This window comes from Phacochoerus africanus, chromosome 9, assembly GCF_016906955.1.
Source record: "Phacochoerus africanus isolate WHEZ1 chromosome 9, ROS_Pafr_v1, whole genome shotgun sequence".
In the NCBI taxonomy this organism is placed as follows: domain Eukaryota; kingdom Metazoa; phylum Chordata; class Mammalia; order Artiodactyla; family Suidae; genus Phacochoerus; species Phacochoerus africanus.
Genome location: NC_062552.1, coordinates 11,419,340 through 11,443,248, shown reverse-complemented (window position 1 = coordinate 11,443,248; position 23,909 = coordinate 11,419,340). Strand labels below are relative to the sequence as shown.

The 23,909-nt window shown below is 46.7% G+C and overlaps 1 protein-coding gene across 9 annotated transcripts in view; it reads right to left on the bottom strand.

Moving 5' to 3' along the window:
- Positions 1–23,909, bottom strand: part of JARID2 (jumonji and AT-rich interaction domain containing 2) — a 243,962-nt gene that overhangs the window by 170,916 nt on the left and 49,137 nt on the right. The window contains exon 1 of one of the 9 annotated variants that reach the window (XM_047796195.1): positions 3,324–4,224. The exons of the other annotated variants lie outside the window; for them this stretch is intronic. Coding sequence (XP_047652151.1) covers positions 3,324–3,335 — 12 coding nt within the window. The 5' untranslated portion in view covers positions 3,336–4,224. Of the gene's footprint in view, positions 1–3,323; positions 4,225–23,909 lie in introns of those variants that run through there. 9 annotated transcript variants of the gene reach the window in all.

Here is a 23,909-nt window from a genome sequence, read left to right as displayed (position 1 = left end):
TACTCAGGGCATAATGACACCGGTGCATCCCCAAGGTCCTCGAACACCACAGACCAGCGCTGTCCAACAGAAACAGAACAAGCCACAGGGTCTTTTTGAAGTTATCAAATAAATAGCCACATTAAAATTGTTAAAACAGGTAAGATCTTTTTAACATTTTATTTAACATAAATATGTCTAAAATGGTATCGTTTAAACGTGCTATCAATACAAAAATCAAATGAGATAGCTTTATTTCCATATTACTAAGTCTTAGAAATTCAGTGTGTATTCACACCAATGGCGCATACCAATACAGACCAGGCATGCTTCAAATGCTCACGGGGGCGGGGGAAGGCTAGACTACCTTCACATTTAAATTAACTTTGCTTGCTGAAGAAAGGCACAAAGGCGAGGTGTTGGGAAAGCCTCCCTTGCTTTGAGTCTCTGGGGGTAGGAGAGAGGCGCCTCAGGCCTACATATGTCAGCTGCAGAGCTGGGAGGACAGGAATGAGCTGGTGCTGCAGCACACCCAAGCCAGGCTACACTGAGTCATTCACTCACACGCTCGCACGCACACCCCAGCTCAAATCCTCTGTGAAAGAAAGGCAAAGCAAAGAACACGAAGTAGCTACTCCTACGCAATTCAGATATGCTTAAGGGATGCAGAAAGCCAGGCAGGGGAAATGCATTTGGAAACCCAGGCTATGCCTGCCTGCCTGCTTGGCAGGCAAAAAGCCCACCACCCACTCATATCTAAGAGGGCTCCTAACCACAGCCCAGAAGAGCAGAAAAGGAAAAAGTCAGAATGACTCTGCTGGAAAACCTACAACCACCAGGCTGTGGGGAAAAGCAACCTACAGTCCTGGTGCTTGCTACACCTTCGCACGGAACCAAACTGCATTTCTAGAACGAGCCTGCTACGACCAAATCGCACAGTCCAATCTCAAGTGAAGCAGGTAATTCAGAACAGCTTGGAATTTTTCCCTTTGGTTTGAGAGTATGCCACTATGTTTATATTATGGTTATGTCTGATATTCTGGAATTTGGCGGGGGGTTGGGTGGGGGTGGTATTTTGTTTGAATGGAAGACATAAATTGGACATAGCCAAGAAATCATCTATCCTCTCTATCCCGAAGTCTCCCCTGCCACCAACCCCCAATGTGACAGACACCTCGAACAAAGCTATCTTTTTAGCTAAGTGACAGAGAGAAGAAAGTCTGGTTCAGCCTGTGGCTTGATGCAGAGGCTCCCTGACTGCTGCCTGAAAATACTGCCCAGGATCTGGGTTTAGAAACAGTCCTTGAACACGTGCAACATATGCCAGGTACTATTCTAAGTATTTCTCGTGAACTCAAACTCATGCAAACCCTACAAGGGAGGGGCACTTATTTAACAGCTCACAGGCTGCAGGAAGGGGAAGGACTCAGGGAAGGATGTTACTGCACACAGCTCAGCATCTCTCTGGATCTTCCTGGGCCCCGGGACACAGGCTGAGGGATAAAAGGCAGGCCACTGCAAAGCAATATTAAATTTGTCCACAGAGTAGCGAACATAGCTCTCATTCTTGACCATCCTGATTGTCAACCAAGCTAAGATCACAGCCACAGGCTCCCTGCACCTCCTCCCCTTGTTCTTACTGTCCCCTGCACACTGAAGTACCACAAGGGGTCATTATATTATTCCATAGGCTTCTTGGTAGGTGTGAAATTACATTTACATGTTTTTCATCCTACCAATCAAGCCCCTCTGAAGATTTCTCATCCTCCCATCAATCCCTGGATACCAATGTAATTGTTTTCCAATTATAAAATTAAGAGTTCCACCTCCTGCTCTGTTATTACTAACTGACTTCTCTCTCCAAGGACAGTATTTTGGCTGTTGTGACTTTGCCTAGCCATTGGCTCAAAGAAGAACCCAGCAATTAATCTGTCAAGACAAAGAGTATTCATGAGATGCTGAAGAAATGTGTCTTCTGCTGACAAGTTACAAAATAGTTAAGTGTCTCCTGGTGCTCAGCGTCTTTGGTTCTCAATAGTTTGGTTTCACTGCCACCAACACTTGAACGTAGAAAGAAAGCAGAAGTAATCATAAAAAGCTACAGCCAACTGTCTTGTGACCCAAAGAAATTTTCACACTTGTTATAAATTTCTTTGTCAAACATCGTTTGAGGTGCACTGCTGTAACACTTAATCCTCGGCTAAGTGTGCATTTCTGAGGTAACAAAAGGGCAGTTACCTCTAATACTCTGAATACACAGTGGGTACCGTTAGCCTCAGTTAACACACAGAGCAGACAACGCAGAAATAACTATTAAGAATCGGCTTTATGATTTCTTTTTTCTTGAGGTAAAACATGGCCCTGCCCTTTATCCTTATAGCAAGGTGTCTGATTTTATCGATGATCTTAAAATGCAATGCAGTATGAACTGGCACAGGCTCAGATCGTCCATAAGCAGCAACATTCAGAAACCAAACTCAAACGTCGGAGGAAACTTATTTTCTTCTCAAAATCATCTTGTGACGTTTTCTGGCATTTTCAATTTGCTCCCAACAGGCAAACCAGTGCTCATCATATTGCCTCGTCCAACAACCAAGACAGAGATTCCTGAGAGCCTGTTTTCATTACGATACACTGCCTCCCCTCCCCCGCATTCACATGTTACACTTGCATACAGCTCCACAAACAAAATGGACAAATACACCAAAACCATACACATATTCCCAAGTGCAGATCATACTTCAGATGCAGGGGTTTTTTTAAAAGCAGACCACCACAGTCTTGTTTGCTGTTGGCTAAAGATGCAGCAGACTGTTCCTCACTGGTTTTATCTCCCCCAGCAGTTTATGTAAGTTAGAGGCCATATGGTTACTTCCACAAATGAAAAATGGTGAGTAATTATTTCCTATATTATCCATCCCAAATAACATCTCATCTAGCTGCTCAGGAAAGACGCCTGATTAGATAAGGAGGAAACATTCTATGTCATTCGCTGCACACAGGGCCATCCTCTCGAGGAGCGGTAATGAAGACCAGATGAGTAAAAGGACAGGAGGTTTCAAAGCAACCTCCGCATCACAGTTACGTAGCCTGGTGATCATGAACAGCCAACATCTCACCTCTCACTTGCATGACAGGATTTGCCACACACACACCCCCCAAATCAATCCCCTTTAAATTAGTGGAGAGTACAATGACCAAGTTCTTTTTTTCCTACTTTCGCCCACACATCGTACGAGCTGCCGCAGTAAATGCAAGGTTTTCCTCTTTCCTTCTTAATCGGTCCTGTGGAAACACAACAGGGTTAGCCTCTCTTGGACCACTGGTACATAAGCAAAACTGACCTTCGTATTCATGAAATAAAAAGTCACTGGGGTTGTGGTGGAAATGAGCACATCAATAAACCTGCCATTCTCTTCACAAGCCTCCCCGTGCAGCACTGTCAAGTTTCTCCCCGTCTGCTCTCTTCTTATACCAGTCCACGCACAGCATCAAAGGTGAACCTCGCTGAAAACAGGATAACAACAAAGCTGTAATATTTGGAGTTCCCACTATGGTGCAACAGAATTGGCAGCATCGTGGGAACGCTGCAATGCCAGTTCGAACCCCAGCCTAGTGGGTTAAGAATCCGGCGTTGCCACAGCTTTAGCTTAGGTCACAACTGTGGCTCGGATCCGATCCCTGGCCCAGGAACTCCAAATGGTGTGGGGTGATCAAATGGGGAGGGGGGGGGCTGTAATATTTGAAACAGACGTGAGGATGGAGGAACCTGGGAAGCTCAAACTAACCAGGCTCCAACAATACGGCTGTGTCCACTTGAAATTACCACTTGGATTTCACACAGATACACTCAGCGCTCAGCCCCAGTTCAAATAAGGCAAGTGTCACGGGCTGAACTTCCCAGAAATCAAATGCAGATGATTGGGGAGGGGGCGCCAAAAAGCTTGATTATCACATCAAATTTACATAGTCTACGGCTGTAGATCAGTCGTTTTTCTTCAGAGCAAGTTAAAGGACCACCCTTTAGGGCGGTTAGATTTCCCCTGCTCCTCTCCAGGACAGATCCATTTTCCAATTCTGTTGCAGAAACTGAAGACAGGGCAAGTCCATCTCACTCACACACATCACAGCCAGTTCAGAACCACACAGAAGAAAAGGTTACACACAAGTTAATGGCTGAGGCATCCTTTGAAAATGATGTTTATTTAAGGCAGCAGCCTCTCACTGGTCCCAGGTTTCCCAAAAGAAGGAAGCAGCTGTGTTCGTGTCTCATGAACCTCTCCGATGATTTATAACTTTCCATATATATATGTGTAACCTATCTATACATATGTGTGTGTGTGTGTGTATAAAACTCCTCCCCCAAGAAAGAAAGCGAATAAGCCATGAAGCCAGTCATCCTTTCTCTGATGTTACCAACGGCCTGGTTTCTTTCTCCCCCGTTAGCTCAGAAAACTGATTAGAACTGAATGTCTAGGCTGCTTCCTTATGCCCTTTTAATAAAGCCAACCACAGCGAAGAAAACAGAAATTAGTGGCAAGCACAGGGCTTTCTGCCGCTGGGCTTCACGGCAGCCTGGGCCGCCCTTACGGCTGTCTGGCTCCAGCTCTCGTCTCAATAACCACCCCCCCACTTCTGGCCTGCCCCACACCACCCTCCAAGATCAAAGGAGCACTTACTGTTTATAACATCCTGAGCAATCCGGGAATCCCAAGGGGTTTCTGTTACCTTGCCCATCCCTCACTGTCCTTGCTCCCAAAAATATTCTCTCGTGAGTCTGGCCCGTCCTGGCCCGTCACACTCGTGCATCAGGCCTGCCCCAGTGATGCTCCTCTGGTGTTGGGGGGGTGCTTCTGGGGAACATCAGGACAGGCTCTGAGGGCATGTGGTTCCCATAGAAGCAAGCTTCTTTTATTGTAGTTTAAAAAAAAAAAGAAAAGAAAAAAGAAAAACCACCAAAAAACCATAGAGTTCTTGCTGGATATGTAAAAGGCCCCAGGTACCCTACGACAGACATCAACATGCCTCTTCTAGGACATGCGGCTGGCGAGCACACCCTACCTGGGCAGCCAGGGCACAGCTCCGCTGACCTGGTTCTTTTCTCTCCATCCCTCCCAACATGCAGGCTATACCCACTTGTCCTCCGGCCAGTTGAATCACAAAGGCTGGCAAGCTCTGAGTAACCAGGATCAGCACACCCGGCACCACCAGGGAGAACAGGCTCGCCTCCGCCTCCCTCTGCACACACACCTCTTCTGCTACGACTCCCTGGCGAGGGAACAAACCAGGCCGGGGAAGGGAGGCCTGCACACACAGGTTCTGTGGCAGCAGAGCTGGCACTGAAAAGAAACCGCTCCCAGAGTTCCCATTGTGGCTCAGCAGTTACTAAACCCGACTAGTATCCATGAGGGTACGGGTTTGATCCCTGGCCTCGCTCAGTGGGTCAGGGATCCAGCATTGCGGTGAGCTGTGGTGTAGGTCGCAGAGGCGGCTCAGATCTGGGATGGCTGTGGCTGTGGCTGTGGCCCGCAGTTACAGCTATTTGACCCCTAGCCTGGGAACCCCCATATGCGGAGGGTGTGGCCCTAAAAAGCAAAAAAGGAGAAAAAGAAACCACTCCCTACCACAGCCCTCAGCCAGCTCTGCACACCCCAGCTTCGTGTGCCTTAAAGGCAATGAATGCCCCCAGGGGTACACCTACCCTGGGGGTGAGGGGAGTGTGGACTGAGAGAAGGACCCAGAACAGATACTCAGGCAGCCATGGCACTTCCTCAGATTAGAAGACCCCTCACAGGAGAAATTAATGCAAACAAAGCCCCCTAAAATACATTCCAGGCCAACACCTCAGGGGTTCAGAGGATGTTCTGGTTCAGATCCTGGGCCCACTGGTTACCCTCGGTCATCCTGTAAGCAGCGCAAAATTAAGTTCAAGGGGCAAGGCTCCAGGCTTACTAAATAAAAGGTAAAAATTTCCTGGGGAGTTTTGGGGGAAATTACTCTAGGGTGATGTTTGCTGTGTAGCTCAGATTCCAAACTGAAGTATATCTTTTCTACAAATTCATGCATCACCTTGAAATGACTCCCAAAGTCACACCAATCCATAACCAGCTCAGAAGCCAACCTACTATCCTAAATGAGACTAGGGTTTTCAAGTAAAGCAAAAAAAAAAAAAAAAAAAATCCATGTGATACTGTCTGCATGTTTCACAGATTTTTTCCTGAACTGGTTCCAAGAGCTATTTCTTGCCCCCTTCCTCAAGGGGGTTTCACGGGGTGGACAGAAGAAATTACTGGACTTTAAAAATTCTATTGCTAAATTGACAGAATCAAGTTAAATCCTGAGCAACATTCCATTTCTAATTACAAATAACTGGTGGGGAACGGATTTAAAAAAAAAAAATCACAACTGCTAATACTTCGAAGTGTCTACAGGGATTCATCTTAGACCAGACATATACTCATTTAAATCCCACAGCTACCCTAAGGCAAAGGTACTTGTTTAAAAGTGAGGAAACTGAGGTTCAGCCTTGCCCAAGGTCATTTGCTAGAGGCTGAGATGAGATTTAAACTCAAGGGTCTGGCTTCAAGCAATCCTTTTAACCGAAGCACTGAGCTCTTAAAAGAGACTGATGACATTCAAAAAGGGCTGGACAGACAGACAGGTAAGGTAGAAGATAGATAAATGGATAAAAGACAAACAGAAGGGTAGAAAATAAACAGAACACTGACAGGCAGACAGACAGATGGAAGGATCATCTTTGCCAAGAGGGAGATTCTTCATTTTCCACAGTCTCTAACAAGGACTCCCATTGATTTCAAGTGCTCTGTAATAGCAATGACCCTATTGTGGCCAAATTAAAATATATTTCAGATGGGGCCGTGCTAATTAGTCCTCACGTTGAGGTATTTACATGCTTATGCAAGGAAAGGTCCAGCTAATTAGGAAAGACACATCCAACCAAATTCGCTGGAGGTGCTGGTCTAGAGAGAGAGGCTCCAGGCGCAGCTCCCTCAGCACCCGGTCCCGGCTCTGTCGCAGGCACAGCACACGCTAAACCACACGCTGCTTCTCTGGGAGCGTCATTCGTCATCTTCCAGGACTCGAGAGGTGGCTCTCCGCTCTTTCAGTGATACACTCCTGCCACTGGCAAGAACAGCCCACCATGTCTTTGCTTTTAAGCAGCACAGGGACTTCCTCCGCCCTCAGCAACGAACTTTAAAATTATCACAGAAGCGATCTTTACAAGATTCCTAACTGGTGACCTCTGCTAAATAACAACAGATTCTATATCAAGCAAGGAGCTCCCTGTTCAGAATCAAAATGTGCAGAGGTCGCCACCTTTGGTGTACTTGTGGTCTCAGTTGAGAAAATGCTTCATAGAACGGCATTCGGAACCAAAAGAAAGCAGGACCCGCGTGAGTGATCCATGGCCCCTGCTAACTAAGTCCTCCCTCACCAGGAAATCAATCTGAAGAGAAAAAGAAGATTCGTTTTTAAAGCCTCACTTTCTTCCTCCACAGATTTGGGAGCCATAAAGAAATCACATTCCGAGTCAGTTCTAGCAGGTGCTGTGGTCTGGACGGCACCTGGGCCCGGCTGGCACGCACCATGGGACTTGCTTCGTTCAAGCCAGTTCCTGCTTCTGGTTGCAGTGTTAGACTCAAAACTCAAATTGAATTAGACACGACAGAACTGGGCACAAACTCCACTGAAGGAACTGAGGGCAGCTGATTTGGCCGGGGGGGGAGGGGAGGGGGGTTGCTGATGCAGCGGAAGTCACTCCATCTACTTTGGCCCAACCCCGTGCTCATTGTGAAGCTGCACTCTGGACACACAGCCACTCCAAAATCCACATCCTGTGTGGGTCAAACCTCCAAGTGCCACCCCACACTCCTCTACGGCTTCCTGACTCTACTATGCTAAGTTTGAAAATGGAACACTTCAAGATGCGGCCCCACGGTCCCCTCATCACCTGTTACCCGGGGAAGGCAGCTGATAAGCTGCCCGGGACTCAATCAAACTAAACTCCAAGGACCACCGCGCTGTTTCTGACCCTGTAGTTCCCCAGAGTGTCCACTAGCTGGCATCTGAAAGAAGTGATGATTGTAACAGAAAGGTGTCTAAGCGCTTCATTCCAGAATCAATCTACGTAAATACAGTGATGATTGTGGGATGAGCCAGTCTCCGGGTGTTTCTTGTAAAAGGCTTTTACGGTGGCAGCCAGGACCACACAAACCAGATCAGCTATCTAGATGTTTTGCTTTACCAACATGCTCTAGGAGCCAAGCAGGGCAAGTGTAATTACTAACAGTTCACAAAATATTTCTGCCAATTTATTTCACAGTCCCCATACTTTTCCTTCAAGATCTATTCCTGACATCTGTGGGTTCCCTTTGTCATTTTGAAAATTCATGCTTCCTCTCTCCTCCCACTCCAAGGGTCCATGAGCCTCAAAACAAATACCAAACAAACTATATGAGGTGTAGCTAATGCATGGCTCTTACTTACTTCTCAATATCATTTATTTAATTAAAACCCAGCATACAAGAAATCTCACACCCAGATGTCACAGAGAGAACTAGAGCAAATCTCAAAGTACTATTTATCCATTTGCTCCTTCAACAAATACTTAAGAAGTACTGAGATAGAACTGTGAGTGAGAAGAAGCAGCTTCCTGCCCTCCTGGATTCATACTCTAGGGCAGAAAACCAAAAGTAATAACAAATAAGGCATCTGGGGCAATGGTATGTGTTAGAAATGAAAGGGTGATAGGACAGAGTAACTGGCAGGAAAGCAAGAGTGGGGAACGGCCTGGGCCAGTCAGAGGCCATGCGAGCCCTCGGGGTGACCAGTCCAGCTGAGCCATTCACTGCCTGAGTGACCTTGAGCACAAATGCTTAACCACCGGATGTTTCACAGGCGTCCTCACCAGAATCACATCACCTGAGAAACTGTTATCCAGAATTAGAGCCACTTATGTCTATACCTTGGGCCCCTTGCAGCCTCCAGGAGGGCTTCAGGGGCGGCAGGTCTGAGGCTATTTGGAGAGAGGACAAAAGTAATCCCCACCCCCACACCTGCTAGGCTCAGCAGCTATTAGAGGAAAGGTTTAGGTGACAAATTTATTCAAGGTACTGTTTGGAAAAATCCAAAGTGGAAAGAAACTAGCCTTCTAATGACAGTTTCTTAACATGCAGTGAAGTTTCTATATATGAACCAACCAGGGAGTGTTCCCCCCAAATCCACTTGCTATCAGACTGCAGACTTTCTTCCCCAGATTTGCAAGTCAAAAAACTAGTACCACAGAGAAAAGACACTTCTGCTGAGCTGTTGCATCACGAATTAAACAGAGAGAGGTTCTCAACGCGGCTCCCAGACACACAACATCCTGCCGAAACACCAACGACCCACAGGCTCCAGCTTGACCAGCACCCGGTTTCGGTTTTGACGGCAGATTTCCCAGAAAAGCTGGCTCTCTTGAAAATGTGAAGCCACAATGAAGAGGTACAAATGCCAGATCTGTGAGAAGTGCACCCCAGTTCCCAGTATACACACTTCCGGACCCCCAGCCCAGGCCCCCACCGCCCATGGCGCCATGCAAGACACCTGTTCTCCAGACAGCACTTTCTTCACACAAGAGGAGAAATGAGAAGTTACAGCGGACACCAAGCAGGCACACAGATCCACCGGAATGGGACTTTTTCATTGATTCAAATGACTTCAGCAAAGATCAGAAGACACTCTCTGGTCCACCCCAGGTTCTGAAGTCCCCCTCCTCCCTGTGTGGGGTCTCTCTGGCTCACTTCCCCCCTCTGATCAAAAAAAGGCAGGCAAGGAGGTGGGAGGCGGGGCCCCAGCGCTGAGCTCCGGGATATTCAACACTCAATTCTTTTTCCCTAAAGTGAAGTTTCAGAACAAGTAACACAGGCAAACAAAAAACTTCATACATTTCGTGGAATTGGAGGATGCAGCCTGTTTTTCAGGGAAAGACGCTGAAGGGGAAGTCGGAGTCCAGCGCTTCCTCCCAGCTCTGAGACTCTAGAACGAGGCGCAAGTCCGCTGGTCTGTTCACTTGCTTTTCCTCTCAACTGGAGAGGAGGGCATGGGACCATCTCTCCAGGTACGTACTTACATGGCTCTTCCGTTCTGTGCGAAAGCCAAGGGCAGTCTTAATGCCAGTTGAGAAACAGACTAAAGAAATAGCGGAGGGGTGCCTGCTGTGGCTCAGCTGGTTAAGAACCTGAATAGTATATCCATGAAGATCCGGGTTTGATCCCTGGCCTTGTTCAGTGGGTTAAGGATCCAGTGTTGCCATGGGCTGAGTGTAGTGTAGGTCGCGGGCATGGCTCAGATTCAGTGTTGCTGTGACTGTGGTGGAGGACCCCTAGCCTGGGAACTTCCACATGCCGTGGGTGTGGCCCTAAAAAGAAAAAAAAGGGGGAAAAAAGAAGTAACAGAAGGACAAGACTATCTGAGAAGATAAGAGAAAGACAGAAAAACAGAAAGCCATGCAAAAGCACAGAAAGACAGAAAAGGACAGAAAGGCACAGAAAGACAAAAAGAAAAAAAGACTATTCAGCCACAAAAGGAAAGAACAAACGATTGGTACACACACGTGAACTGCAAAAGCATTACAGTGACAGGACCAAGACACACGTCTGCCCCCGTGTCTGCGAACCTTCAGGACGGTGCTAGGAATCAGGGCAGTGCCTGCGGACTATAGAAGGGGAGGCGGAGGGCAGGGTACTGGCTGCAAGCGGGTGGGTGCTTTCTGAGGTGTTGACAGGGCTGCACATAATACCCAGGTGCAGGCAGTTGCCAAATGTTATATAAAAACGTACGCCCAAAATGGGTGCATTGGTACACAACTTCAGTAAACTTGACTTTAAAAAAAAAAATCTGGACTGATTTACAGTTGTTTAAAAAAAAAAAGAAGGGGAGGGGCGATTGTGTCAACTCACCCAGTTAAAGTGATTTTTCTGGAGAGTAGCCACCCAAATTAAATACAAGTCAATGCCAAAAGCCACACCTTTGGTGACAGAATTCAGGGACCTGGACCAGATGTGGGGAAATTCCCCAAGTTTTGCACTGTCCAAGGTGACTTATTAAAGAAATATTCAGAGCACGAACTCCCTTTTAGGCCTTGGGATATTTTTTAAAAAGTATATTTATATCTTTTCTTAAAAAAAAAAAAGAAGAAGAAAAGAAAGAGAAAACTAAGAAGGCGCTTTTTTGCAAGCTGAATCAGAGTACCACTTATGGTTTGTGTTATGGGACCTACTTCTGTGTTGGGCAGAAAAGCAAATCCAATATTGACCAGTACAAAGAAGAGGCTTGCTTAAGTTTTCATCCCTTTTCAAACCGAGATTTCAAACCAAGGGAGGCTCCCCACAGCCAGGACTCACTCAGGGTAGCAGGAAGCAGGCAATCCACACTGGGCGTGCGCAGGGGCTGGGTTGGGGGGTGGGGTCAGATGAATCCCCTGCCCCAGTCTACAGGCTTCTCGTTACAGAGGACAGCCCTTTGCAGTTCTAAAAACTGCTGTGGCAAATCTCAAAAGCCCAGTGCTGGCACTCACGAGGTCAAGAACTCCACGAGGGTCTCAAAAGTGGACTATGGGGGAGAGGCCCCGCAGAGACACAGAGAATCAAGACCTCATTCCCAGACCTGGAATCAGCAGCCCACAAACCAAAGTCAGCCCAGCTCCTGGCACAAAATGATTTACAAGTCATTCTGGCAGGGGTCACGGCCAAGAATTATTTTAAGACAATCATCTTGGTCTAAATCTGGTCAAAGGGTACTGGGTATTTGAGGTTAAAACCCATCTCCTTGGAAAGATCTGTCAGAAGACTTGGGCCCACTTCCTTTCAGCACCTGCAGAAGCCAGGGCAGCCCCAGCCCTCCAGCACGACCTGGCACCAACAGCCCCATCATTTGGCCTTTTGCCATCCTGAGGATCCCTTCACCAGAATTCAGGGCCACCTTTGTTCGAGGCACCTTGTATTTTGCTATGTAAATCTCCGTTTCAGTTTTGGCTGGGGTGACATGGGCGGGGAGTGACTTATTAATGCAATCTACAAATAAGTTCAGCAGACGGTATTTGCCACTGTGACTAGTCATTTGTAAAGAATACTGATTTTCTGACTTTTATTCTGCAACGTGGCTACAGCAGGAAGCATCATTTTTACACTGTTCTGCAGAGTTATGATAAAAACTCATATTCGTGTATTTTTACACACATCACATGCTTGTTTTGCTCTCATCAGTAGTAGGGGCAGAGGCATTTAAGCAGCACGTCTAGAAATTAAATGAGCTATCTGATATTCACCTATTTCACCAGAGACGTCCAGCCCAAGCCCTGCCAGTCAGTCAGTCCTGGAAAAACCTCCCTTGTCTCCATCTCTTCAGGATGGGTAGTTTTGGAAGAAGATTCTAGGTACCATTTTTTAAAATTACACTCCAACGCTCATTACTCAGAGAAAACACAATACGCCTTATCTTCTGAGCCTCCCTCTCTCTTCCCAAACCCCTGCACACAATTACCACCTGGAGACCTTACATTGACTCGACAACACACCGCTCTCCACCCCCATCTGCATGGTGTCTGCACTGTGACATCCAGAAAGTCTTAGCTGTCTTTTGAAAGTGTGCCCACGGCACCCTGGACACTTTGCCTCCCAAAGCACCTATCTCCTCCCTCTGTAACATCACAGCTACTCTTCACCACTGAGTGCCTGGCACTCAGCACGTGCCTAGCATATGGCAGGAGATCAGCGGGTATTTCTTGGATAAACAAACAAAAATTAAACTTATTTTGATCATTCTGATAAAACACTGTTGGTTTTGGTGTGTGTATATGTGTGCGTGTGTCCTTTTATTACTTTTCCTGAACAAATACACGATCTAAATTACACCACCAACAAAGGATTCAACTGCACATACTATTTTCTCACTTGCTGTTTTCACTTACTACATTATGTCATTAAATATTCTTGCTACCATATCATTTTAATGATTGCAGGGAACAGATGTTCACTAATTTAGCCAAACCCCCATCGGTTACAATTTTTCACTGTGATACACAGTGAAATACACTTGATACACATCCCTGTGGCCAAGTCTAAATAAATTCCTAGAAGCAGAGTCTGAGTCAAGTAGTGTGCAAAATACCATACTAGCTAAGGTGTGCAGCAAAAGCTTAAAGCACAAGTTATCATTTTTGAAGGATGCTGATAGGATCGCCACAACCAAAATAATGAGGCACCGGAAATCTTCATCTAACAACTGGCTGAGGGAATAGGGGGTGTTCAGCCCTGAGAAGATGACCAAGCAGCATCCTGGATAAGAGTCAGTTTAGCTCCTTCTGAGGCTGCAACTGGAATCTGTGAACGAGATGGGAAGAGCAAAGAGCTATCCAACACAACCTTGGGGCTGCTGACGTGCTGAGGCTGAGGCAGGCAGGATCCTGATGGGCAAAGAGTGGGCCAGCCTCACAAGGAGTTCAATCACTCAAAAAGGTCACTCATGTTCAACTACTACTGTGTCAACCCTCCAAGGGGCTCCTCAAATGAAACTGGAAAAAAGCCATGATAAAACTTTCCCGCGTCAGCCTAACAACTATCAGAGCATGCAGCGTATTTATTGCACACAAAATGCTCAAAAGAGAACCAGATTCACCAGTAAGCAAGAGAGTCAGAGTCACAAACAGTGGACTGATCAGTGATGACAGCACAGGGCCATGTTTCACCGTGTGGGCCTCGTGTCTTTTCAAAATGAGGGTCTGGCTGAGCCTCACAGCGTAAGACCCTCACATGTAAGAAGAGTAAATGACTCAAATGATAACATTTGTTGGAATTGCCTAATCTCCCCGTTTTTTGAAGAAGGAAGGTATTCAACAGATCAACCGTCACCATTTAACCACAGGGGGGATAGGATTATCTCTTCCTCAATTTTTACCAACGTTCATATGTAAATGAAGTAAGTTTCTAAAAGATACTTTTTTTTCTCTTAAGCCAAGAAAGGAGGGAAACAATAATGCGTTTCTATTTCTACCAAAGACGAGTCTCTTTAGAAAGGCAGGGGGGTGGTGGGGGGTGAGGGTGAAATGCCATACGGAGTGTCAGCATCAAGTTCTTGTGACAATAAGGTTCAGGAATCAGACTGCCTGAGCATCTGGCCCCCTCTGGCTTCTGTTTCCACATCTCTGTCATGGGTTAACAGTGCCACGCTGACACACATGGTGTAAGGACGAACCGAGTTCATAAATGTAAAACGCTTAGACTGGTGCGCTGCACACAGGAAGTGCCATTTAACTTCAAGAGAGAGTCGTTTCCAGGTGTACTTAAAAAGGGACAAAACTCACGAGAATAACGCAGGCCCTCAAGTGAGCAAGAAGTGTTGGCGAAGAGATGACTTTAAAATACAAGCGGGGGAGGGAGGTTCCCACCGTGGCTCAGCAGAAATGAATCTGACTTGGATCCATGAGGACATAGGTTTGACCCCCGGCCTCGCTCAGTGGATTAAGGCTCTGGCATTGCTGTGTCTGTGGCGTAGGCCAGCGAACATGGCTCCAATTCAACCCCCAGCCTAATAATTTCCATATGCCAAGGGTTCGGCCCTAAAAAGACAAAACAAAAACAAACAAACAAAAAAACGGGGCGTCTCCCTTGTGGCGCAGCAGAAAAGAATCAGAAACGAATCCAACTCGCATGAGGTCGGCAGGCAGGCAGTAGGCTGGCAGCTGTAGCTCCTATTTGACCCCTAGCCTTCCATGTGTCACGGGTGCGGCCCTAAAAAAGCAAAAACAAAAACAAAAAAAAAACAAACAAACAAGTGGAATCAACTTGCAAACTGTCCAACTCCTGAAAGTTCATTTATTAACTAGCCGTTTAAAACTCAGGATGCATTTCATCATAAAAAGGATGTTTCAAATGGTGGTTGGTTTGGGAACCAACACAAAGGGAGTTAAACTCACTCAGATAATAATTTAAAAAGGAGTTTCCTGGTGGCACAGTGGATTAAAGAACCAGCATTGTCACTGCTGTCGCTCAGGTTACAGCTATGGCACAGGTTTGATCCCTGGCCCAGGAACTTCTGCATGCCAAGGGTGTTGGGGGGAAAAAAAAAAAAGCAAAATGACTGGAAACTGCTAAAAGACACTGTGGGGAGAAGAGAAAAACAAAAGAATTTTCTGTGCCAATCTAAAAGGCTGGAAAAATTCACTGTCACCACCATGCTGTGGCAGGAACATTGGAATGGAAACTCTGGTCTGAATGAGAAAAACAAAGTCAGGGTCTTACAGTGCAGCAAGGGCTGGCTTTAGCTGTCACTTGACTAGCTCCAGAGAAAATAATAAAGTTTTAAACTACACTGCCTGGGAGTCTGGAGTTCTTGGACCTGATGAATTATGCACCGTAATGAACTCTGCAAATTAACTCAAACCAGGCTCTGCTCTCCTAGGCAATCTGGGCAATGAATGTATTGCTCACTGGCTACTAGTCCCAAGTCTGAAAGTAAACTAATCTCATTAATCGAAGGCAGAGACTAGCTAAAGTACAGACATATACAAAATTTCCCCCAACAAACAAAAGTGTTACTGATTCACAGCAGGGCATCATCAGAAAGTGAAAAATACCCAGAGCAACCTCCAGCCTCAAATACCACCTAATGAAATCCCAGAATAGCCAGGTCCAATTTCCTGGTGGGTGAGATACAAGTCTTTTGTAGAAACCACAACCCCTTCCTTCCAGTAGAGCTCCAAGGAATTTTAAAGTCTGAGTATAAAAGTCAACTGGAGCCTACTAAAGACAGAACAAAGAAAACAGACATTTAAAGTTCAAGGCAGAAGGATGAGGTCAGGAGAAAGGATGAACTGTCACTCGTCCCTGCCTTAGGCTTACTCCCCAGCCCACACGGTCCACGTGCCCTCAGGCTTTCGCTCCCACGTTCCTTGCACACTGTTCTGCTGTCCTCTTGTGAAAGGTCCTCCCAGACCAGCTTAAAAGTCCAGACAATTCAAAACTAAACCACAGCAATGCAGACGGCTTTTTTATTTGGTGTGTGTGTGGTGGTGGGAGGGTGCTGATAAGATTCTGTTTCTTGGTCCAGGTAGTTCACTTGAAAGTTTAGTGTCTTTAAAGCACCTGAAAATTCGTTTAAAGAAGACAGTATTCTTTTCATTTCCCCAGATTTTGGACTAAACGGCATGTCCCTAAGGTAAAATACTGCCAGGCCAACAACTTCAGCTTCATCGTTAATGAGAAAAGAGGCCAGTGGGAAGGTGGGGGAGCAGGGGAGCGCGACCAAGATTGTGTGGTCGCTACTAGGCTTAACATACTCGACTCCAAAGGACACTCAGGACACACCACAGGCCCCTCCCCCTCAAACACAGCCATCTGATGCGAAGCACTTAAAGCAGCTGCCATTCGTGATCTCAAAGTATGAAAACTGAAGTTACCTGCCAGCCGGAACTCAGAACACTGTCAGCCTTGAGAAAGTGCAGCTACAGCTTTTGAAAAACCTGACATTTAGAAAGGATATCGATTTGGTCCCACAAGAGGGTCTCTAGAAATGTAAACTGAATTCTTCTTTGGGTTAAAAAAAAAAAAAATAGCCAACACAATGTTCAGAATGATGTGTGTGTGTGTGTGTCTGTGTACAGACAGCACAGCACCCTAGAGAGATGGTGAGATCCCTTGTAAACAGCCATACCCTGTCCAGGTAAATCCTGAGACTTCATCTGAACTGGTAAGCACAGCTCTTACAAACATGCTAGGTACTGAAGGAATAATACAAAGAAATCAGTACAAAAAAAATCAAGGCCAAGAACCCTTAAGGCCACCTGGACTCTCTCTATGCTCCATCAACAGGACCTCTGCTTCTGGCCTCTTACCCAACGAGAAGGTCAGGGTCCGCAGCGGAAGTAACCGCTTTACTCACACATCAGAACCCCCTTTCTGGCTTGAACTGAAACTCATCCACAGGGGAAACGGCACCAAAGAATGAAACCAGTATTAACACTAAGCTGAACTAGGTTGGAGGAAAAGACCATGAAGAAGGGAAGGAGCAGTGAACCAGAAACGGCCACGGCCACAGGCATCCAGCTGCCTGGGAGCAGCTCCACACAGTGGGGCCTTTTCGGTCTCTTTGAGGTGAGGGCGTCACCAGCCTGCACCCCACTCCAGCCCCACCCTGCAGGGAGGGTGCACCCAGATGTCAACTGCTCTCAGAGAGGAAACCCTCTGGGAGCTGCACGACCTAAGGTGTTCAAGACCACCAGCCAGCCCAAGTAGCCGGTGTCTAAATCATTCCCCGCACCGCTACAACGGTGCCCCACTGCTATAGCAATGACCCACCGCCACAACGGTGCCCCAGCGCTGCTACGGCAATGCCAGCAGTGCCCCTAACATTCCAGACACAAACCCTGGCCAAAGCCAGGGCTCCTTTTCCATCCAACTACAATTACAGCTAAGAAGTCCTGTGCAACAAAACTGAAGGCCTGTGCCTCCTCCCAGGAGACGCCCCTCTGGCCAAGTGCCAAGAAGGTGCAACTGCAGTGCCCCCAGGACAGACATTTCACACCTTCCAGCCCAACTGGCCCTAAAAAGCCTTCAGCTAAGAGGAGACGGAACCCAGTAGAACAGCTGCCTCCAAGCCTCTCTCCACCACAGTGGGCAGCAAGGATACCGCCCAGCACTCCTGAAACCAGGCTGTCCCCTCCAGCATGTGCTCTGCACACATGGAGACTCGAGGCGAACGCTGAGCCTGCTCAGCTCCTGGCCATAACTAGGGAAAGACAGCAAAGAAACTGTCCAAGGCTAAGAGTGGGATTCGGGGCAGAAATCCACAGAGCAGCCAGCGGGCCTCCAATGAAACGTTCAATAAATATTTGTTGACTGATTTTTGAAAAGATGATTAAGGGCTAGAGGAAAAAAGGCCATGGGACAAAGGTCAACAGTAAAGCATCCGTCATCCAGAAATGGGCATCTGTGAAGGGCCACGTGAGGGTGGTCTGGTTGCTACAGAGAGGGCTGTACCCCCACCAGCTGGCTTCTTCCAGGGTCGGCAACTCGCAGGCCTGGGAAAGGTTGCCAGCAGGCTGGGAATCGTCCAGCTTCACATTATTCCTCTGAAGAGCGAATGAATCAACAAACTCTCTGCAAGGCTACCGAAAGGTACAGGTTCATCTCCCCAACTGTACTGAGGATTGCTGAACACCAACTCAGGCAGCAGGAACAAGGAGGAGCAACAGAAAAAGGCCAGGACGAAGTAAGTGAGATCAAGGCCAGCTGGTTCCCAAGAGGAGTAAACCCTGCCTCCTGCGCTTACTCCAGAAACCTTTGCAAGCAGCTGACATCGGGTTACCTCCCAGGCCACCCGCAACCCTGCCCCATCCCAGCTGAAGAAAACTGAGGCACAGAGAACAGAAGCAACTTGCCAAAGGTCACACAGAAAGTGGCAGAGGTGGGGTTCCAACCCAGTGCTCTGAACCATAAATTACGTCCTGGGGGTTCAGTGCCAGGTTCGCAATTACCTATCACTAAACCTATAGCAGGATTCACCGCAGGTGAAGGAAAAAGAAGGCACCCCACACAAACAATACACAGCAAGGCCTGCCCCTAGGATCACCTTCCAAAGCGGGAACCATCTGTTCCCTGCAGCCACTGTCTAGTCCAACCAGCTTACTGTGTTGAATGGTGACTGGGTTTGGGGCTTTTCTTAGGGGCAGGATGTTGACGCCAGCATTAAAAATACTACTCAAGGGAGTTCCCGTCGTGGCGCAATGGTTAATGAATCTGACTAGGAACCATGAGGTTGTGGGTTCGATCCCTGGCCTCGCTCAGTGGGTTAAGGATCAAGGCGTTGCCGTGAGCCATGGTGTAGGGATGCAGGCGCAGCTCAGATCCCGCATTGCTGTGGCTGTGGTGTAGGCCAGCGGCTGCAGGTCCAATTGGACCCCTAGCCTGGGAACCTCCATATGCTGCAGATGCGGCCCTAGAAAACACAAAAATAATACTACTACTCAAGATTTTGGAGTTCCCGTCGTGGCGCAGTGGTTAACGAATCCGACTAGGAACCATGAGGTTGCGGGTTCGGTCCCTGCCCTTGCTCAGTGGGTTAACGATCCAGCGTTGCCGTGAGCTGTGGTGTAGGTTGCAGACGCGGCTCGGATCCCGCGTTGCTGTGGCTCTGGCGTAGGCCGGTGGCTACAGCTCCGATTCAACCCCTAGCCTGGGAACCTCCATATGCCACGGGAGTGGCCCAAGAAATAGCAACAACAACAACAACAACAACAAAAAAACCTCAAGATTTTAATCACAATCATTTAAAAAATAATAAACGAGGGTCAACTCTTTTCCCAATATATCTTACTTGATTGAGCAAAAAGGGCAACAAGCAGTTTAAACAGCACTTCCAATAAATTAAAGCAAACAAAAGTGATGAACGTGAGAAAGTCAAGCCCTAAGGAGAAAACGCATCCTGAAGAGCCAAGGCCAGCAGCATCTGGACTTGCAAGGGGGCAGGGGGCCAATGACACAGTCCCACACCCCACGCCCACTGCTCAGGACAGGCCGGAAGCCCGCCTGACACTCACACTCTCAGGCCTGAACCAGAACAGCCGTCTCAGCAAGCAAGATCCCCGGGGGGCCCCTGTGCAGGTTTGAGAAGTGCTGCCTTAAGTAAGTATGTGTGGGAGCCTAAGACCCCATCACGCTTTCCTGTGAAAAGCGAGCCGAGGGCAACTGCTACAAGGTTGTCAAGATCAGCTCCAGATTCCTATACTTTTCATTTATAAATCACAAACTAGAAGTGCGATTTTATTCTAATTCTGCCATCAAGTGTGAACAAGAGGAAATTTACTAAAAATCCTTTGCAGTGCTTAACTGCCATCTATTCTGAAAATTAACCACCAGAAATCCTGTGACTGCTGTATGTGTATTATTAAATGATGTTCTCTTATTCTTTGCATTAAAATTGTCCGTCCTGGGCAATGGACAGGAAGCACATTTCAGTTTTATAAGAAATCCCCAGTTACTAAAAGTGAATCACTCTAAAATGAATGAAGCTAGCAAAATAAGACTACAAAAAAAGAGTGAAGAGACATGACAACAGGGACCACTCTCTACCAAGATAAAGCACATACATAAATCATCCTGAACATTATCCAGGCAAAAACAAAACTTCCAGCATTCGGTTTTTAGCTACTAAAGCTGCAACAAATAGCTTCCTCATCACTTTTAAAGTAACAAATTGGAAATAATTATAAAATAAAAGATGAGTATGTCATGAACTGTTCCCCTCATATGTACAAGGAGTCATAAACCATACCGCCACCCCCGCTTAGGGATATACTTTTCCCCTGAGTTACTAGTGACTCAAAAAACACATCAACATGCAATTCACCAACACGCAATTCACCAACATCGACAATCTGTGTTAATCAAATTTTTTCTACTCCACAAAAACAAAGAACTCTCCTTATTATAACCTAGTTCACAAAACCAGACATTTCCTTCACAGGCTAATAATAAAATGCGTCCATCAACCCAGGAAGAGCGCAGCCTCATTTTCTGGTCTGAACTCAATGTTCAAGTACCTATGAATTTCCCTTACGGTGCAAATATAGAGGACCACTGCAGTTCTGCATTCATTCTTGTTATCAAACCACAGCAGAAAAGAAAACAGAATCATCCCATCCAAACCACTCTTAAGAACTTACAGGCTGCAGGGTTAACTCTGTAAAAGAAATAAAATTTGGCCAACATTCCCCGTTTAATGTGATCCTCTCACAATGGAAGATGGATTGCAATTATCCATTAATGTAACCTACCTTCCACAGTCAATAAATAAATGCCACTTCCCGTCACTCAGATGAATCCTGAGTGAAAGGCTAGAAAGAAATAAAGATAAAAATGAGATTCTGTAAATATCTAAGGAACACACTGATGACTGATTTCAAGCCAAAACATCTAGAACTTGTGACAGAAAGTGAAATGCCGGTGATTAATATGGTCCCACTTCTAAATGCATTCAAGTTAGGCTAACACTCTCATCAGTCTCTTTAAAGATTAAAAAAACAAAGTGAAAAAAGCCTTCAAGCTCGAGTCACACCCTATCATTTGGTAGCTTTCTTCCTTACAAGGCCGTGCTGTTCCTTTGGAATTTTTAAAGACCTGGGATTTGAACAATTACAGCCATCTCAGAAAGAGTTACTGAAAGCCTAGATACCTATACACTGCTTTAAATGTTTGCCTTGCAGTCTTCAGTTTTTAAGGAGACTTCGGAAAGAATCATTCCTTGTTCTTTTATACCCAGAATCTTCTCAGTCCAATGTATTCATTCTCCTTCCTGCTTGGTAGCTCACTCACTCGGAGTAACCCTAACCCTTCTTTAAAAACTACTGCAAATGCACGATTTGGGAAAACACCAGGGGACTGCCTGCGCTCGCGCGCTCTCTCTCTCTCTCTCTCTCTCTCTCTCTCTCTCTCACACACACACACACACACACACACACACACACACACACACACGCCGCAGCAGCAGCAGCAGCATGGGGGCATTTGGTCTTTGCAAAGAGGCTCCACCATGCAAGTAATTGGGTCATAAATTTCATTCATAACTTGAAACAGAAAGGGCCCAAAATGAGCGATCTGTAATTTTAAATGTTGTCATTATTCTCCTGGCCGCAAGCGGTTAAGGAAGGCCTTGCGAGCTCGTGAATTACAGGTGCAGTTTATTACTCTCAATGAGCTCAGAACAAGCGCGGCATCTCGGGAAGCTGGAGCCAAGAGGGAAAGGAGGTCAGCTGTGAGCCTAGATGCTTCCATAGACTGAAGCTGAAATGTCACTTATCCCATCACAGTGGATCAATCCTTCCTGCTACCAGGTGCTCCCTCCTCTCTGACTGCCCACAGCACACCTTTGAGATGGAGAAGTTTTACACGCACATTATGCATCTTTCCTTAAAATATATTTCAGATCAGGTTTTGCAAATTGGTCTTTAAGCAGAGGAATTTACATGCTTAGGCCATGAAAGGTATGGCAGTCAGATAATTAGGAAAAACACATCCAACCTCCACCACTGAAGTTTCCCAACAGATTTCCAAATGGAAGTACAGACAATCTCACTCTGGACCCTGACTTATTCTTACAAATACTAATTAGAAATCACCTTTCAGGCAGATTTGCAATTCCGTGAATGGAGACATGGGAAACCTTAGCCTGGGGGCGGGGAGGGGGGGAAGCACGTGTTAGGCAGTCCACACCCATAGGCCTGAGGTCCTGGCCAACTTAGCCCCAGTTTTCTTAAGGGGCAGCAGGCAACATGATAATAAAGACGAGACTCGGTGATCAGCCTCCAGGCAAGCACGGCAGACCAACAGAAAATATGATTCAATACAAAAACTCTTATCTTATTCGCCCACGCCCACCCCTTTGAAGGGAGGAAACTGGCAAGGTTGCCTCAATAACTTCCGGCCAAATGGCTCTGGAAACCGTGGCGGGGCCATCTGTGTGGCCCCCAAGCGTCGCTGCAGTGGAAAAAAAAAGGGAACCAAGACCAAGATCACAGGTTTAGGCGGAGCAAGGTGGACGTGCTCTTATTTCCCCTCCCAGGCCTAACTCAGCAAGAAACCAGTGCTTCCGAATGCAGGCCAACCTGGCTTTGAATGCCAGCTCCACCCCTTCTCCAAACTGCAAATGCCCTCCTACAGAAAGGGGATACAACACCTCCTGAGAGCGGAGGGTGCTGAACTGAAGCTGGGTCTCAACAATGTTTTGGCTCCCACTAAAACTGCCGGCCCCAGCCCTTTCCCAAAGAAAGACCCCACCCAGACAGAGACCAATGCCATTCCTTCCCAGTATCAAACACACCTGCTGTAGAAAAGCCCGAAATCTGAGTCATCCTACAGACACCTTCACTTGCACAAATTACTTACTGGTAGCAGAGGCATGATCAGAGCACAGTCGATGCTCTTTCGACTACTTTGGTCTTTCTCAAAGAGGGTTCCACAAAACCCTAGGTCCATGGTTAGTATTCGAAATCAGGGTTCATGAACCCAACTAAGTTTGAGAGGTGTCAGCTTTAAACAGGTTTCTCTCCCTTAGCTTCGTTCCTGTGGCCTGTGATTCTCTAAGAAATCTGGCCAAGGAAACTTCCTTCCCCTGCCCTCCCACCCTCACCCCAGGAAGCAGAACACCCTTGGGATACACCTCACTCGCTTTTGTTGGCAGTTTGATTCAGGTCTCTATTTGGGAAGGAGAGTGTTTTTCGAAGTAACCTACGGATGAATGTTCACTGTAAAAGTAAATAATATTGAGTATACTGGGTAAAAATAGGAGTTTGCTCAGAGAAACAGGAAAAGGCAATGATCCTTATCCTTGGAGGTTTCAAGCGTACGAATTAAGTTGGTAACGAAACATAACTAGAGAAACTCGTAGAATGTCAACTTCTCATTGTAGTGGTGAACTCTCAGGCCTTACCAGAACTATATGACTTCACTGCAAACTACCTAACAAAACACATACGGCTTGGGCACAGCTGTTATTTAAAGAAAAATAGAGCTAGGACTTGCCAAAATGATCCAGAGGACAGAAAACCCCTGGAGCAGTGGCCTAATCGCCCTTGTATAAGGTATGAGGAAGGAGGGCCTGGGAAAAGGCATGACTTACATGAGCATAAGCAGACCAACAGTAGATAACTCCAGCTGAAAAGAATCAAACACCAGGTTTAAACACTGCTGAAGAGTCCTTAGTTTTAACTTACTTTAGGAATTCTGAGACTTGCTACGGGATTACCCAAACTGGGAATGGACAAATCAAGGAGAGAGATGGTCAGAGGATGCAAGCAGGAAACACCACAGGGACAAAACCCACACTGGAGATGCTAGGGACGCTACATATAAACCAAAATGGAAAAGAAACAAAAGACG